This window comes from Platichthys flesus, chromosome 2, assembly GCF_949316205.1.
Source record: "Platichthys flesus chromosome 2, fPlaFle2.1, whole genome shotgun sequence".
NCBI lineage: Eukaryota > Metazoa > Chordata > Actinopteri > Pleuronectiformes > Pleuronectidae > Platichthys > Platichthys flesus.
Window position 1 is genome coordinate 29499014 of NC_084946.1, and position 17529 is coordinate 29516542.

The window sequence follows — 17529 nt, forward strand, 5'->3', positions numbered from 1 at the left end:
TCCACATCCTCCCGAGCTTCACCGCCCCGCGGCCGCTTTGTTTCCCCGGTACCAGGCACCGACAGAGCGGAGCCGCTGAGCCGCTTCCCCCGCCTGGACGTGACGGTTTCCGCCCGGAGCGGAACCCGCCGCCTGCCCGTGAGTCCGGACTCAGTGACCGGGGACCGACAGTGACGACATCCGTGAGATTTGTGCAGCAAAGTGAAGATTTAAAATGGCTCCCGCCGCCCGCCGCCGGAGACCGTAGAGCCAGTCAGGTAAGACCCGGCGGGGGCGAACTCCGCCCGGACACAGGGCGGGTGCGGGGCCGGTCTCTGGGCTCAGCTCGGTCCTGTCCAAACCAAAGCCCATTCACGAGTCTGCGCGTTCGGCTGAGCCGGTGCCTGGTGCCCGACGGGGGGGGGGGCGGGTCACACTTCCGGTCAGTTCGGCCTCAGAGGTCAGAGGTCAGGTCCCTTTGTCAAGTGTTTTTAAAACAGGTGTGTTTCATTTTCTTTGATGACGTCACTCACCAGTCTCACCCCCCCAACAAAATGTAAACATCCACCAAGTCAACAGCAACAACAACAACATGATACAGTCGACACGTGCAGTGACTTGAACATATGACGTCACACACCTGTCGCAAGGTGCGTCACGTGACGCTCACTCTGATTGAATGATTATTAATTTGATCAGTTATATTCTGTTATGACTGTGAGCATTAACCCTGTGTGGGTGTGTGTGTGTGGGGGGGGGGGGGCGGAGCTTTGATGCTGTTGTATCTCTTATCACCTGGAGCAGGTCAGCTGTTCAGCGAGGTTACCATGGTGATACAGCCGATCACAAGCGAACGAGCTTCGTAGAAAAACTGAAAACACAACTTTCGTTTTGTTTGTGTCAAGATTCATATGAACTACACAACTTTCATTTGAGGAAGGTGTGCATGTTGTTGTACATGTTGTGCATGTTGGTGTGAATGTTGTGGTGAATGTTGTGGTGAATGTTGTGGTGAATGTTGTGGTGAATGTTGTTGTGAATGTTGTTGTGAATGCTGTTGTGAATGTTGTGGTGAATGTTGTGGTGAATGTTGTTGTGCATTTTGTTGTGAATGCTGTTGGGAATGTTGTTGTGAATGTTGTTGTGCATGTTGTTGTGAATGTTGTGCATGTTGTTGTGCATGTTGTTGTGAATGTTGTTGTGAATGTTGTTGTGCATGTTGTTGTGAATGTTGTGCATGTTGTGGTGAATGTTGTTGTGAATGTTGTGGTGAATGTTGTTGTGAATGTTGTTGTGAATGCTGTTGTGAATGTTGTTGTGCATGTTGTTGTGAATGTTGTGCATGTTGTTGTGAATGTTGTTGTGCAGGTTGTTGTGAATGTTGTTGTGAATGAAAGTTGTTGTGAATGTTGTTGTGAATGTTGTTGTGCATGTTGTTGTGCAGGTTGTTGTGAATGTTGTTGTGAAAGTTGTTGTGCATGTTGTTGTGCATGTTGTTGTGCATGTTGTTGTGCATGTTGTTGTGCATGTTGTTGTGCAGGTTGTTGTGCAGGTTGTTGTGCATGTTGTTGTGCATGTTGTTGTGAATGTTGTTGTGAATGTTGTGCATGTTGTTGTGCATGTTGTTGTGCATGTTGTTGTGCGGGTTGTTGTGCATGTTGTTGTGAATGTTGTGCATGTTGTTGTGCATGTTGTTGTGCATGTTGTTGTGCATGTTGTTGTGCATGTTGTTGTGCAGGTTGTTGTGAATGTTGTTGTGAAAGTTGTGGACCAGGATCATAGTTTCCTTCTGGTCGTGTGTCATCATAACGTTTTTCCGTTGATGAGTTTCAAACTCTGATTGGTTGTTGTGATGGATCACATGACGTCTTGATGAGGTCTCTGTCTCTGTGTCTTCAGCTCATCAGCTCCATGTGTCCTCCCTGTGTCTCCTCCTGACGTGGCGTGATGTCAGCGAGCGGCGAGGGGGGGTGGGGCTGCCTGGACGCTCTGGGCCTCAGTCAGAAGGAGCTGGTCCTGGCCGAGGCGCTGCAGATGGAGTATGACGCCCTCTCCAGGCTCAAGCAGGACAAGAGCGGCACCGGGGCTGGATCTGGAAGCCCAGGTCAGACCCGGTCTGAGACCCCCAACCCCCGCCCCGCCCCCACAGGAGGGGTCGGCTCTGGATCTGACCCCTCCCTCCACCATCTAGGACGGTCCCAGTCTCCACAGTCGGTCCCAGCCCGGGCCCCCCCTCCTCAGGGAGGCCTCATCAAAGAGCCACTGTACATCTTGGAGGGGTCAGAGGTCAACAAGCTCAGCGACCAATCAGGATCCAGCCTGGACGAGTCCCATGGATCTGGTTCAGGACTTCCTCCTAAAGGCTTCCCCTCGCTTCCTGATGATTTACCCCCCGCCATCCCACCTAGAAACCCCCTCCCCCTGCCTTCAGGGTCAGAGAACCCCTTCCTCCCCCCCCGAGGGTCGACCACCCCCCGAGACGTCAACCTGTTCACGCCTGACGTGGATCAGCCCAAGGTCACGTCAGGAGAGGTGAACTATGACATCATCAACGACTCGCTGTCAAAACTGAACGAGAACAGGCCCCGGGGGCGGAGGGCCAATGGGGACCAATCAGGGAAGCCTGTGGCTCGGAGTAAGACCCTCCCCCCTCAAGTGCCACCCAGGACGTATGTACCTGTCGCCAAGAGCAACAAGAACCAGCGGCGAGTTTCTGCCGACCCGGTAAGAACCTGTCTGTCCTCTGATTGGTCGGCTGCGCTCGGTAATCTGTCTCCTGATTGGCTGCTGTGGTCTGTCTTCTGATTGTGTGATTGACAGGTGTCTCTGGGCTCCAGGATGAATGGGTTTGGATATGAGCTGTTCCAGGTGTCGGAGGACAGAGACGAGGAGGTGGCGGCGTTCTGTCACATGCTCGACGTGTGAGTCATCTGACGCACTTTCTGATGATGTCATAGAAACTGTTCATAACCAGCTACTCTGATGGAGCGACAGGTGAAACCCACCAGCTGCTTGAGTCCCGCTGTCACTTCACCACAGCGCCACGTGTCTCACAGGATGTCTGTCTGTGTGTCTCCAGCCTACGTTCGGCGTATCCGCACAGCGACAGGGCGAAGAACTCCGGCTTCGTGTGGTCGCCCTCTGTGGGCGAGGAGGAGCTCCATCAGGGTCTGGGGGTCAGTGTAAAGGTCACCATCATCACCGAGCACTTCAGAGAGCCACTCACCTTTACCTGCGATGGTGAGACGCGCTGTGTTTTCATTGGTCCAGTCAGAACCGATGAACCTTCAAAATAAAAGTCCATAATGTGGACAGGAAGAAACTTGTGTCAGAAAGTTAATTGAAACGTAATAAAAACAAGACGGTGAATGTTTCTGTGATCAGTTCTCATGTGACACTTATAAATCAACAACCTGTCTGTCTCTCTGTCTCTGAGGTTCGTCCGCTGTGGACCTGCTCATCTATCAGACTCTGTGTTATGCTCAGGACGACCTGGACCACATGGACGTGGACGACTACCTGCTGAAAGTCTGTGGACACGACGAGTTCTTCAACAAGTGAGAACCTCACTGAGACTTTTTGTCTTTTTATAACAAACACGTCATGTGGTGTAAACAGGATGCAGATTGTGTACATTGTGTGTGTGAGCGCATGAGTGTGTGTTTCCTACAGTGAAACAATAACTTTTAATATCCGCTTCCTTCAGAAGATGTTTGTCTTTTCATCTACAGTCTCAAACGAGTCAACAGACTTATATTCTTTGTCTCTCTGTCTCCCTGTCTCTCTCTGTCTGTCTGTCTGTCTCTCTCTCTGTCTGTCTCTCTCTCTTTCTCTCTCTCTCTTTCTCTCTCTCCCTCTCTCTCTCTCCCTCTCTCTCAGCTCACAGACTCTTGCCAGTGTTGAGTTTGTTCATCAGTGTCTAAAGTTCGACTGGGATGTCCAACTGTGTCTCATTAAGAGATCAGCTGTGAACACTGAGCTGTCCCGCACGGTCTGAACATACACACACACACACACACACACACACACACACACACACACACACACACACACACACACACTGTTTACAGATGGTAAGTCTGGTTTGGAGAAGAATTGTCTCGTTTACAGTTTGAACCTTTGATTGACAGAAAGACGATGATAAGACGGTGTCCAGCATGAACCACAGCATCCTGCTGCAGGAGCGTCCAATCAAACAGACCGTCACCAGGTGAGGGGCGGGGCTCTGTCCTAATACACCAGTCTGATTGGTCAAACTCTGCAAGCTGGACGAGATGATTATCTAATAATTACATGGAGATTGATTTGATGAGACGTTAATGTGTCGTGTTCTGTTCAGGGAGGCTCTGACTCTTCTGCTCGACACGTTTCACAACGAAGCCGAGTCCTTCCTTCTGTCAGAGGTAACGCACACACACAGACACACACACTACCACACACCTGTTCTGTAAAGGGAACTTCACACGTCTTCAGTCTCTTCCTCAATTTAAGTTTAACTTTGTCTTCGTATATGCTCTTTTCTGTAGGCGGAGCTTCCGCTGCACGTCGAGCGCCTTGTCCAATCAGTGAAGGCGCTCTGCAGCTCATTAGCAGCCGTGGAAACGCCCGATGTGACCTCTGCCCTCAACCAGCTCCCAGCATGCCCCTGTCGCCTGCAGCCCAAAGTCCTCAAGGTGAGAGAGGGCCACAGCGTCTGGACACTGTCTGTGTTTCCTGAAGCTCACTCTGACCGTCTGATTCCTATGTCTGTCCTCCCAGGATGCATCAGTGCTCGCCATCAGAGAGAACAGAGGTATGTGCACAGATGGCATGTGAAAGGCTCATGTCACATCCTGTTGTCAGGTGTACTGTATGTGTCGTATGGCAGCAGCATTATTCCTCTCATCATCAACTCAAATCATGGAAGGAGTTCCTGCTCTGACTCAGTGTGCGTCCTGATCTCGGTTCACAGAGAAAGTCGTGGAGAAGTTGACGGCAGCCATCTTGGATCTGGTGGAGCTGTACTGCAGCACCTTTAACGCCAACTTCCACACAACGCCGCAGAGTCAGAGCTGCACAGCGCCGGTGCAGGAGGCCGGCCTCGTCACCAACGTGCTGTCCTTCAACGTGTACGCTGCCCATAGGATCCCCATCACCTGGGCCGCCAGGTACACACACACACACACACTTCTATCTTAGCATGGACATACATTAGCATCATACTTTCACTAGCACCTTACCCTAACATTCACCCTCAAAGCTAAATATCTAAGCTAAACCTAATTCTAACTCTTAAACCAAGTCTTAACTCCAAACAACCCATTGAAAGTGAGGACAGGCCTAAATGGACTGAGTCCTGTGTGCGCCCCCTGGAGGCTGCAGTGGTCTTCACAGCCTCAGTGAGAACAAATGCACTGATGATTCAGCTGTCTGCCCCTCCCCCACCCCCCCAACCACACACTGGGACAGGGCTTTATTTAACAAAGGCTGATCTTTGACCTCTGAGAAGAGGCAGGTCCAACTGCTTTGCCCGACACCTGTCAGTCAGCAAAACACACGCCTTCGTCATATGGGACGCACAACACTAGATAATAAAATAAACATATTGAGAGCATTGGTTCTCACTGTGTAAGCTTGTGTTGCTCAGTTTGGTTTGATGCTGTTGCTGCAGAGCTCAGATTGAAAGACACAGAGAGGAGCAGTAAATTATAAACTGTTTGTATGAAAAGACCTGAATTACTCCTGTAGGTGGAGCCGGGCGTGGCTCCTGGTGTCGGCCCCGGAACCAAAGCAGAAAAACACTGTATACTAAACTGTAAATATTTGTATTGATTGCAAGTTATATCGTCAACATGATATTCAACCAGGTTATCACATATTGTATGAGTTCCTAATATCGTGCAGACCTAGTCTCAGTTTCAGAGACTTACAGACGTTGGGGCAGACACTGGGCGGGACCACAGTGCCCCCTGGAGGCCAACACGGTGTCAAACATGATCAGAATATGAGTCCTGTAGTAAAAGCACAGACAATTTTTCAGCTAAATGTGTGACCTCATCATGACATCATGTTCCTGTCTTGCTCTCTGATTGGTCAGTTACGAGGGTTTCTTCCTGTCCTGCTCTGTGACTCATGGAGGGGTGGAGCTCTGTGCACCACAGCACACCAGCAAACAGTCGGTCAGCAAGTACCTGTTCCACCTGGTGGTGTGGGACCAGAGGTACGTACCATCCTGCTCCACCTGAGCTTCACCTGAGCTTCACCTGTGATGTCTAGATTTCATTTGAAACACTGCCCCCTGCAGGGTGTGCTTCCCGGTGCAGGTCAACCAGCTGCCTCGGGAGTCTCAGCTGACGGTCACACTGTTTGCCAGCTCTCTGCCGCCCCCTGTAGGAGCGGAGGACAAGGGCAAGCAGCGGTGCAGCATCGAGGCGCTTGGTTGGGTCACCATGCCGCTGTTCAACTTCAGACAGTGAGTCACGTGATGCTCACACAGATGATGCTACCCAGCACATTACATTACTTTACTTTACTTTACATTACATTACATTACATTACGTTACGTTACGTTACATTACGTTACATTACATTACATTACATTACGTTACATTACATTACATTACATTACAGCACATTACATTACATTACGTTACGTTACGTTACATTACGTTACATTACATTACATTACATTACAGCACATTACTTTACTTTACATTACATTACATTACGTTACGTTACGTTACATTACAGCACATTACATTACATTACTTAACTTTACATTACATTACATTACATTACGTTACGTTACGTTACGTTACATTACATTACATTACATTACAGCACATTACATTACGTTACGTTACATTACATTACAGCACATTACATTACATTACATTACATTACAGAACATTACATTACATTACATTACAGCACATTACATTACATTACAGCACATTACATTACGTTACGTTACATTACATTACAGCACATTACATTACATTACGTTACAGCACATTACATTACATTACAGCACATTACATTACGTTACATTACATTACAGAACATTACATTACATTACAGCACATTACATTACATTACAGAACATTACATTACATTACATTACAGCACATTACATTACATTACAGCACATTACATTACGTTACGTTACATTACATTACAGCACATTACATTACATTACATTACAGCACATTACATTACATTACAGCACATTACGTTACGTTACATTACATTACAGCACGTTACATTACGTTATGTTACAGCACATTACATTACGTTACATTACATTACAGCACATTACATTACGTTACGTTACATTACAGCGCATTACATTACGTTACGTTACATTACATTACAGCACATTACATTACGTTACAGCACATTACATTACATTACATTACGTTACATTACATTACAGCACATTACGTTACGTTACATTACATTACAGCAGATTACATTACATTACATTACATTACATAACGTTACGTTACATTACATTACAGCACATTACATTACGTTACAGCACATTACATTACATTACATTACGTTACATTACATTACAGCACATTACGTTACGTTACATTACATTACAGCACATTACATTACGTTACAGCACATTACATTACGTTACAATACATTACAGCACATTACGTTACGTTACATTACATTACAGCACATTACATTACATTACATTACATTACAGCACATTACATTACGTTACATTACATTACAGCACATTACATTACGTTACGTTACGTTACGTTACGTTACATTACGTTACATTACATTACAGCACATTACATTACATTACTTTACTTTACATTACATTACATTACATTACATTACATTACGTTACGTTACGTTACATTACATTACGTTACATTACATTACATTACAGCACATTACTTTACTTTACATTACATTACATTACGTTACGTTACGTTACATTACGTTACATTACATTACATTACATTACATTACGTTACATTACATTACATTACATTACAGCACATTACATTACTTTACTTTACATTACATTACATTACATTACATTACGTTACGTTACGTTACGTTACATTACGTTACATTACATTACATTACATTACATTACGTTACGTTACGTTACATTACGTTACATTACATTACATTACATTACAGCACATTACATTACGTTACGTTACATTACATGACAGCACATTACATTACATTACATTACATTACATTACGTTACATTACATTACATTACATTACAGCACATTACATTACGTTACATTACATTACATTACAGCACATTACATTACATTACATTACGTTACATTACATTACTTTACATTACGTTACGTTACATTACATTACATTACATTACTTAACTTTACATTACATTACATTACATTACTTTACATTACGTTACGTTACATTACATTACATTACGTTACATTACATTACATTACAGCACATTACATTACATTACTTAACTTTACATTACATTACATTACGTTACGTTACGTTACATTACATTACATTACAGCACATTACATTACGTTACGTTACATTACATTACAGCACATTACATTACATTACATTACATTACAGAACATTACATTACATTACATTACAGCACATTACATTACATTACAGCACATTACATTACGTTACATTACATTACAGAACATTACATTACATTACATTACAGCACATTACATTACGTTACGTTACATTACATTACAGCACATTACATTACGTTACATTACATTACAGAACATTACATTACATTACATTACAGCACATTACATTACGTTACGTTACATTACATTACAGAACATTACATTACAGCACATTACATTACATTACAGCACATTACGTTACGTTACATTACATTACAGCACGTTACATTACGTTATGTTACAGCACATTACATTACGTTACATTACATTACAGCACATTACATTACGTTACAGCACATTACATTACATTACGTTACATTACATTACAGCACATTACGTTACGTTACATTACATTACAGCACATTACATTACATTACATTACAGCACATTACATTACGTTACATTACATTACAGCACATTACAATACATTACAGCACATTACGTTACGTTACATTACATTACAGCACATTACATTACATTACATTACAGCACATTACATTACGTTACATTACATTACAGCACATTACATTACGTTACGTTACGTTACATTACATTACAGCACATTACATTACATTACATTACATTACAGCACATTACATTACAGCACATTACATTACATTACGTTACGTTACATTACATTACAGCACATTACATTACGTTACATTACCTTACATTACCCCCCCCCCCCCACAGGTCCGATGCACACAGAGACCTATTCTGATATTCTTCTGTTTCCTCCTGTGTCCACTCCTATGCTAAGCTAAGCTAGCTGTGTCATCCTGAGTCCAGCTTCTGATTCTAAAACCAGGTCTAAACACCAAACACACACAAAGTGCGCCCCAGCTGACTGTGTGTGTGTGTGTGTGTGTGTGTGTGTGTGTGTGTGTGTGTGTGTGTGTGTGTGTGTGTGTGTGTGTGTGTGTGTGTGTGTGTGTGTGTGTGTGTGTGTGTGTGTGTGTGTGTGTGTGTGTGTGTGTGTGTGTGTGTTTGCAGTGTCCTGACATGTGGCAGGAAGTTACTGGGTCTGTGGCCTTCGACCCCGGGGAGGAATGGAAATGCTCGGACGAGTTCACCAAACTTCAGCCAACCAGACAGTGTGATCGTGCAGGTGACACACACACACAGTTCTAAGGCAGAGCGCCCTCTGCTGGAGCTCAGGGGGAATGAGACTATACAGAGTTAAAGTTGAACATCAATCTGACCGGGGTGTGTTCGTCTGTCTTTGTGTCTCAGGTGGACTTTCCCACCTCGTCCTTCGAGGTCCACTTCACTACTCCTCCTCCTGCAGACTTCTGTCCTCAGTACCCCTTCTCCAGATTGGACACCATCAGTCAGATCCAGCTGCAGGACGTCCTTCACAAGAAGGCCGTCTTCTGGTTAGCCACACACACTCAGACACAGATACACAACACATGTGTACCCTGTGTGCCTCATACCTGTGTGTGTCATACCTGTGTGTGTCGTACCTGTGCAGGTTGACGGCGGAGGACAAGCGTCTCCTGTGGGAGAAGAAGGCCTTCTGTCAGTCTGAGAGTGCAGCTCTGCCTCTGGTTCTGGCCAGCGCCCCCTGCTGGGAGTGGGCCTGTCTGCCGGACATCTACGCCCTGCTGAGACAGTGGGCCTGCCTGGGTCACCTGGACGCCCTCGGACTCCTCCACCCCTCGTAAGCGTCCCCTCGCTCAACTCACCTGTCCCTGTCCAAGCACCTGATGGACATCATCATGTGACATCATGGTGTGTGTTTCAGGTTCTCGGACCAGGAGCTGAGGAGGACGGCCGTCCAGTGGATGGACTCCATCTCAGACCCAGAGCTGCTGGACTTCCTGCCTCAACTAGTCCAGGTAACATGATGACAGGAAGCCAGATGATCCAGAGTGTCTTCATTGATGTGGTCGTCTCTGGACTGATCAGGGACAGGGGAAGGACTGACCCGTCTCTGTCTCTCTCTCAGGCTCTGAAGTACGAGTGTTACCTGGACAGCTCTCTGGTTCGATTCCTCCTGAGACGAGCCATCGGGGACATTCGCATTGCTCACTACCTTTTCTGGTGAGTCAGCGTCCTGATGTCCCATGAGACACTCTCGCTAACTGTTAGAATTTATCATCACGGGAGGGAGTTCAAACTACAGAAAGCTTTCTGATTGGCTGCAGAGTAAACATCCCTGAGAATGACTGATTCAGACGTGTCTCCGTGTCAGGCTGCTGAAGGACAACCTGCAGGACAGTCAGTTCAGTGCTCGCTATCAGCACCTACTGGCCGCTCTGCTCTGCTGCGTGGGCCGAGGTCTCCGGGACGAGTTCGACCGTCAGTGCTGGCTCGTCTCCATCCTCACCAAGGTGTCTCACAAGGTCCGAGACGCCGCGCCGTCCAGCAGACAGGTGAGGAGGACGCAGACGTGAACTCACGACTGGGCGATGATTCTGGAGACATGTGCTCGTGAAGACAAGATTTGAATTCACTTGCTTTCTCCAACAAAATGAAATGAACTGATTATTGTGTGTGTGTCCCCAGTCCGTCCTCAGAGACGCTCTGGACGAGATGAAGCAGTTCTTTTCCATAAACAGCAGCTGCAGACTTCCTCTGAACCCGGCGCTGCTCGTCACAGGAATCAACATCCAGGTACACGACCTCACGGAACTCACCTGCTCGGGTCCGGTGTTATTAAAGCCTAAAGGGGGCGTGTCCTCGGAGCAGGAAGCAGTTCAGCTGTCATGGACACATGAGTCCAACTGATTCAAAGCTGTAAAAAGAGCAGAGATGTTTCACACTTGACATTAAATCTGGGACAGTTTATCAAACACTACTTTAATGGATCTTACTCATCTGATTAGTGCCTCACCCGTCGACCAATCACAGAGAAGGGGGGGGGGGTTGACCTTTAACCTGAGGTGACCTCTGTTGTCAGAGTCGATCACTTGGTTTCAGGGGTGTGGTTCTTCTTCTGTCTCTTCCAGTCCTGTTCCTTCTTCAACTCCAACGCTGTCCCTCTCAAACTGTCCTTCCATAATCTGGACACTCTGGGAGACAACATCAACGTCATCTTCAAGGTTTGTTGTCCTCCTACCAGGACCGCCATCGTCATACCGGGTGTTGTCTTTAATCAACGTTGGCCTCTGACCTCTCTGTCCAGTCAGGAGACGACCTGAGACAGGACATGCTGACACTGCAGATGATCCGCATCATGAACAAGATCTGGATCCAGGAGGGTCTGGACATGAGGATGGTCATCTTCAAATGTTTCTCCACTGGCCGAGGACGAGGTGAGCTCCCTCCAGGTGTGGGTTACATGTCCTCAGGTGTGATGGACAGGTGTGGGTTACATGTCCTCAGGTGTGATGGACAGGTGTGTGTTACATGTCCTCAGGTGTGTGTTACATGTCCTCAGGTGTGATGGACAGGTGTGGGTTACGTGTCCTCAGGTGTGGGTTACATGTCCTCAGGTGTGATGGACAGGTGTGGGTTACATGTCCTCAGGTGTGATGGACAGGTGTGTGTTACATGTCCTCAGGTGTGTGTTACATGTCCTCAGGTGTGATGGACAGGTGTGTGTTACGTGTCCTCAGGTGTGTGTGTTACGTGTCCTCAGGTGTGATGGACAGGTGTGTGTTACGTGTCCTCAGGTGTGTGTTACATGTCCTCAGGTGTGTGTTACATGTCCTCAGGTGTGATGGACAGGTGTGTGTTACATGTCCTCAGGTGTGTGTTACATGTCCTCAGGTGTGTGTTACGTGTCCTCAGGTGTGTGTTACATGTCCTCAGGTGTGTGTTACGTGTCCTCAGGTGTGTGTTACGTGTCCTCAGGTGTGTGTTACATGTCCTCAGGTGTGTGTTACGTGTCCTCAGGTGTGTGTTACGTGTCCTCAGGTATGGTGGAGATGATTCCTCAGGTGTGTGTTACGTGTCCTCAGGTGTGTGTTACGTGTCCTCAGGTATGGTGGAGATGATTCCTCAGGTGTGTGTTACGTGTCCTCAGGTGTGTGTTACGTGTCCTCAGGTGTGTGTTACGTGTCCTCAGGTATGGTGGAGATGATTCCTCAGGTGTGTGTTACGTGTCCTCAGGTGTGTGTTACGTGTCCTCAGGTGTGTGTTACGTCTCCTCAGGTATGGTGGAGATGATTCCTCAGGCTGACACTCTGAGGAAGATCCAGGTGGAACATGGAGTCACTGGATCCTTTAAAGACCGACCTCTGGCCGACTGGCTCCTGAAACACAACCCCACTGACGAGGAGTACGACAAGGTAACACACCTGAGGTGTCAGCTGATTGGTCCACACCATGACCAGCAGCAGGAAACCATGCTCCAGGTGGATACAGCTGTTACTTCCTGTTTGCACTGGCTTCCTGAGTCTGTTCCTTGGTGTGTGTCCAGGCCGTGGAGAACTTCATCTACTCGTGTGCCGGCTGCTGTGTGGCCACCTACATCCTGGGAATCTGCGACCGCCACAATGACAACATCATGCTGAAGACCAGCGGCCACATGTTCCACATCGACTTCGGGAAGTTCCTGGGACACGCGCAGATGTTCGGAAACATCAAACGGTGAGAGGCCGACTCGCACTGCCGGGAGAACGTCCCTTTAGTCTGGACGAGTTGATGATGTGGGTCATGTGACTTTTGCAGAGACCGCGCCCCCTTCGTCTTCACCTCCGACATGGCGTACGTCATCAATGGAGGAGACAAACCGTCCAGTCGCTTCCACGACTTTGTGGATCTGTGCTGTGAGGCGTACAACGTGATCCGGAAACACACACACCTGTTCCTCAACCTGCTGGGCCTGGTGGGTGCACACACACACTGGTCTCTCTGTCGTTGTGAGGACCCTTCCCCCCCCCATTCTGTGGCCCAATCCCGTTTCACCCCTCGGGGGGGGGGGGGGGGCCAGGGGAACCTCTCAGGTACAGGCTGCAGCCAGAAGCTGGAGCATCACCGACTGGAGAGTCGCGGTCTGGATTTGGACCGGAGTCCGGCAATATGTGACCAATGGTAGAGAGCCTTGACCCCCCCCCCCCCCCCCCCCCCCTCCAATACACGTGAAAGAGCAAAACGAAGGGGAAGGGGTGAAATGGGATTGGACCTAAAACCACGTGTGAAGGTTCAAAGTGTTGGTTTTAAATACATGTTCATCTCCACAGATGTTGTCCTGTGGGATTCCAGAGCTGTCTGACCTGGAGGACCTGAAGTACGTGCACGACGCCCTGAGGCCTCACGAGTCTGAGGCCGACGCCACCATGTACTTCACCAGGTGAGGACACGCGTCCATTTATTATCTGGACAAAGTTCTACACTCTTTAGTCATTGAACCGTGTTTTACACCCCCCCGACCCGGTCAGGTTGATTGAGTCGAGTCTCGGCAGCGTCGCCACCAAACTCAACTTCTTCATCCACAACCTGGCTCAGATGAAGTTCACCTCGCCGGAGGAACGTCTCACGCTGTCGTTTGCTCCGAAGGTTCAGACGCTGAAGAGCGGCGGCGTCATCAGGAACCTGTTCGTCTGCCGCCATGTCCGCTCCAGCAAGGGCTACGTGAGTCCACTGAAACCACACACCAGTGAGATGGTGACATTCAGCACAGGGTCTTAAAAACACAAACGTGTGTGTCTGTGTGTGATTCAGGCCTTCGTGGTGAAGGTGGAGCGGGAGGGACAGGAAGCTCAGCTGGTTCAGAGGTCGTTTGAGGAGTTCTATGAGCTTCACAGTAAAATGAGACTCATGTTCCCTTCATCCAGACTGCCCAGGTACACACAACCACACACTAACACAAACACACACTCACACGTGTTATTCCTACAATGTTTCCTCATGATGTCACTTTGAGTGACATCACGTCTCCTCTTCGCCCCGCCCACAGTTTCCCAAACCGGTTTGTGATTGGTCGGTCCAGAGGTGAGGCGATGGCCGACAGGAGGAAAGACGAGTTGAACGGTTACGTCTGGCACCTGATCCACGCCGCTCCAGAGGTCGCCCAGGTCAGAGCCGCCAGGCCAGGAGGGTTGAGTCTGTATAATGTGATTCATCACTAACTGTGTGTGTGTGTGTGTGTGTGTGTGTGTGTGTGTGTGTATGTGTGTGTGTGTTACAGTGTGAGCTGGTCTACACTTTCTTCCACCCACTGCCGAGAGACGAGAGACCAGGAACAACAACCAGCAAACCAGCAGGTTTGTGCAGGTACACACACACGCGTGTGAAGACATAGACTCTGTTTTTGTATTTGGTGTGTTACTGTGTGTGTCTGTATTGTGTATTTTGTTTATACAGAGTTGTCTTGGTCTCCGGCCTCAGAGAAAGACCTGGGGGAAGTCAAACTCTCCATCTCCTACAAGAATGACAAACTGTTCATCATGGTCATGCACATACGAGGACTGGTCAGTGTGTGTGTGTGTGTGTGTGTGTGTGTGTGTGTGTGTGTGTGTGTGTGTGTGTGTGTGTGTGTGTGTGTGTGTGTGTGTGTGTGTGTGTGTGTGTGTGTGTGTGTGTGTGTGTGTGTGTGTGTGTGTGTGTGTGTGTGTGTGTGTGTGTGTGTGTGTGTGTGTGTGTGTGTGTGTGTGTGTGTGTGTGTGTGTGTATTCAGACATGAATGTGTTGTGCACATGTTTTTGATAGTATGAGTTCAGCTCAACACTGAGGTGTGTGTGTCTGTGTGCAGCAGCCTCTTCAGGACGGGACAGACCCTGACCCGTACGTGAAACTCTACCTCCTCCCTGACCCTCAGAAAACCAGTAAGAGGAAGACAAAGGCGGCTCGACGCACCTGTAACCCCACCTACAATGAGATGGTACAGTCTGGTCATGTGACTCTCGTTAATCTGATCTTTACACAGCCGTCACACACACAGTAACACAAACAAACACTAACACAGAGCAAAACAAATGCAAACTAACAGAGCAACACAAACACACAGTAACAATAACGCACACTAACACAAAGCAACACACAACACAGAGCGACACAAACACACACTGAAACAGTCTCAAAGCCGAGTTTAGTTGTGACGATGAATGTGATTGGTTGGTTGATCGTAGCTCCTCCCTCTCAGCTGGTGTACGAGCGGATCCCTCACGGCGACCTGGACCAGCGGGTGATCCACCTGCGGGTTCTGGGTGACGGAGCGTTCTGGGACAACACGCTGCTGGGTGAGACCTTCATTCCTCTGAAGAAGCTGGTCCCAGGTCAGCACTGGGTCGACTGGCACCGCCTCAGCACCGCCACCTCTGACTCCGCCCACTGACCGACAGGAAACAGGGATTTAAAGCAAGCGAAGAAGAAGAAGAAGAAGAAGAAGAAGAAGAAGAAGAAGAAAGGTGTTTATCCTCATGAGGATGACTGAGTAAAGTGGGAAAATCCTTTCAAAGTAAAAGCCTTGTGGCTGATCCTCTGTGTGAGGTCACTTCAATGACATCATCGCTGTTCACATGGAAACCTGCAAACACTCAGATTCTTCTGATGTTTTAATTTAACATCAATAAAAATTCATCTTTTGCACTTGAAACACACAAACATACATTTTACTTAAATAATTAAAAGTTCAAAGACTCACTACACGTGAACACACACAGAAACACATCACACAGAAACACACACACACACACAGACACACTGAAGTAGATGTGAAAACAGCTCATTCAGAAGTAAAAACTCAAATACGTGTCAGTCGTCACACTGCGAGGAAATGTATGAGGTCTATCCTCAGGGACCATGACGCTGCGTCACTTTTTATAAACTACTGCAGAAGAAGAAAGTCTTCATCACAAGAAACAACAACAACACTTCAACACAAAGAAATCCACGTTTCCTCTGTCGCACAAACTCACACTGACACTTTGTGAAGCTTTGGTCCAAACGCAGAAACTGACAGGAAGCAGCTGGAGCCCAATGGGAGTGAGGAGTGAGGAGTGAGGGGGTGAGGGGGTGAGGTGGGGTGGTGGAGTGAGGGAGTGAGGTGGGGTGGTGGAGTGGGGGAGTGAGGTGGGGTGGTGGAGTGAGGTGGAGTGAGGTGGAGTGAGGTGGAGTGAGGGAGTGAGGTGGGGTGGTGGAGTGAGGGAGTGAGATGGGGTGGTAGAGGGAGGGAGTGAGGTGGGGTGGTGGAGGGAGGTGGAGTGATTGAGTGAGGTGGAGTGACGTGGAGTGAGGTGGGGTGGTGGAGTGAGGTTGAGTGAGGTGGGGTGGTGGAGTGAGGTTGAGTGAGGTGGGGTGGTGGAGTGAGGGAGTGAGATGGGGTGGTGGAGTGAGGGAGTGAGGTGGGGTGGTGGAGGGAGGTGGAGTGGTGGAGGGAGGTGGAGTGAGGGAGTGAGGTGGGGTGGTGGAGTGAGGTGGAGTGAGGTGGAGTGAGGTGGAGTGACGTGGAGTGAGGTGGGGTGGTGGAGTGAGGGAGTGAGATGGGGTGGTGGAGTGAAGGAGTGAGGTGGGGTGGTGGAGGGAGGTGGAGTGAGGGAGTGAGGTGGAGTGACGTGGAGTGAGGTGGGGTGGTGGAGTGAGGTTGAGTGAGGTTGAGTGAGGTTGAGTGAGGTGGGGTGGTGGAGTGAGGTTGAGTGAGGTGGGGTGGTGGAGTGAGGTTGAGTGAGGTTGAGTGAGGTGGGGTGGTGGAGTGAGGTTGAGTGAGGTGGGGTGGTGGAGTGAGGGAGTGAGGTGGGGTGGTGGAGTGAGGTGGGGTGGTGGAGTGAGGTGGAGTGAGGTGGAGTGACGTGGAGTGAGGTTGAGTGAGGTGGGGTGGTGGAGTGAGGTTGAGTGAGGTGGGGTGGTGGAGTGAGGGAGTGAGGTGGGGTGGTGGAGTGAGGTGGGGTGAGGGAGTGAGGTGGGGTGGTGGAGTGAGGGAGTGAGGTGGAGTGAGGGAGTGAGGTGGGGTGGAGTGAGGTTGAGTGAGGTGGAGTGAGGGAGTGAGGTGGGGTGGAGTGAG

The 17529-nt window shown here is 48.4% G+C and overlaps 1 protein-coding gene across 1 annotated transcript; it reads left to right on the forward strand.

The window, feature by feature from the left end:
* Window positions 1-129: 129 nt before the first annotated feature.
* pik3c2b (phosphatidylinositol-4-phosphate 3-kinase, catalytic subunit type 2 beta) lies at window positions 130-16531 on the forward strand. The gene is made up of 33 exons (XM_062409596.1): window positions 130-257; window positions 1879-2703; window positions 2800-2900; window positions 3059-3219; window positions 3416-3536; window positions 3859-3970; window positions 4110-4189; window positions 4319-4382; window positions 4506-4652; window positions 4738-4771; window positions 4931-5126; window positions 6056-6178; window positions 6263-6430; window positions 9633-9747; window positions 9873-10015; window positions 10114-10302; window positions 10387-10480; window positions 10591-10685; window positions 10837-11017; window positions 11151-11258; window positions 11594-11686; window positions 11770-11899; window positions 12741-12877; window positions 13009-13178; window positions 13260-13416; window positions 13772-13881; window positions 13970-14162; window positions 14253-14374; window positions 14488-14605; window positions 14719-14794; window positions 14895-15001; window positions 15283-15411; window positions 15673-16531. Exons 2-33 carry the CDS (start codon window positions 1927-1929, stop codon window positions 15862-15864), a joined length of 4743 nt encoding a protein of 1580 aa, XP_062265580.1. The 5' UTR covers window positions 130-257; window positions 1879-1926; the 3' UTR covers window positions 15865-16531.
* Window positions 16532-17529: the final 998 nt, after the last annotated feature.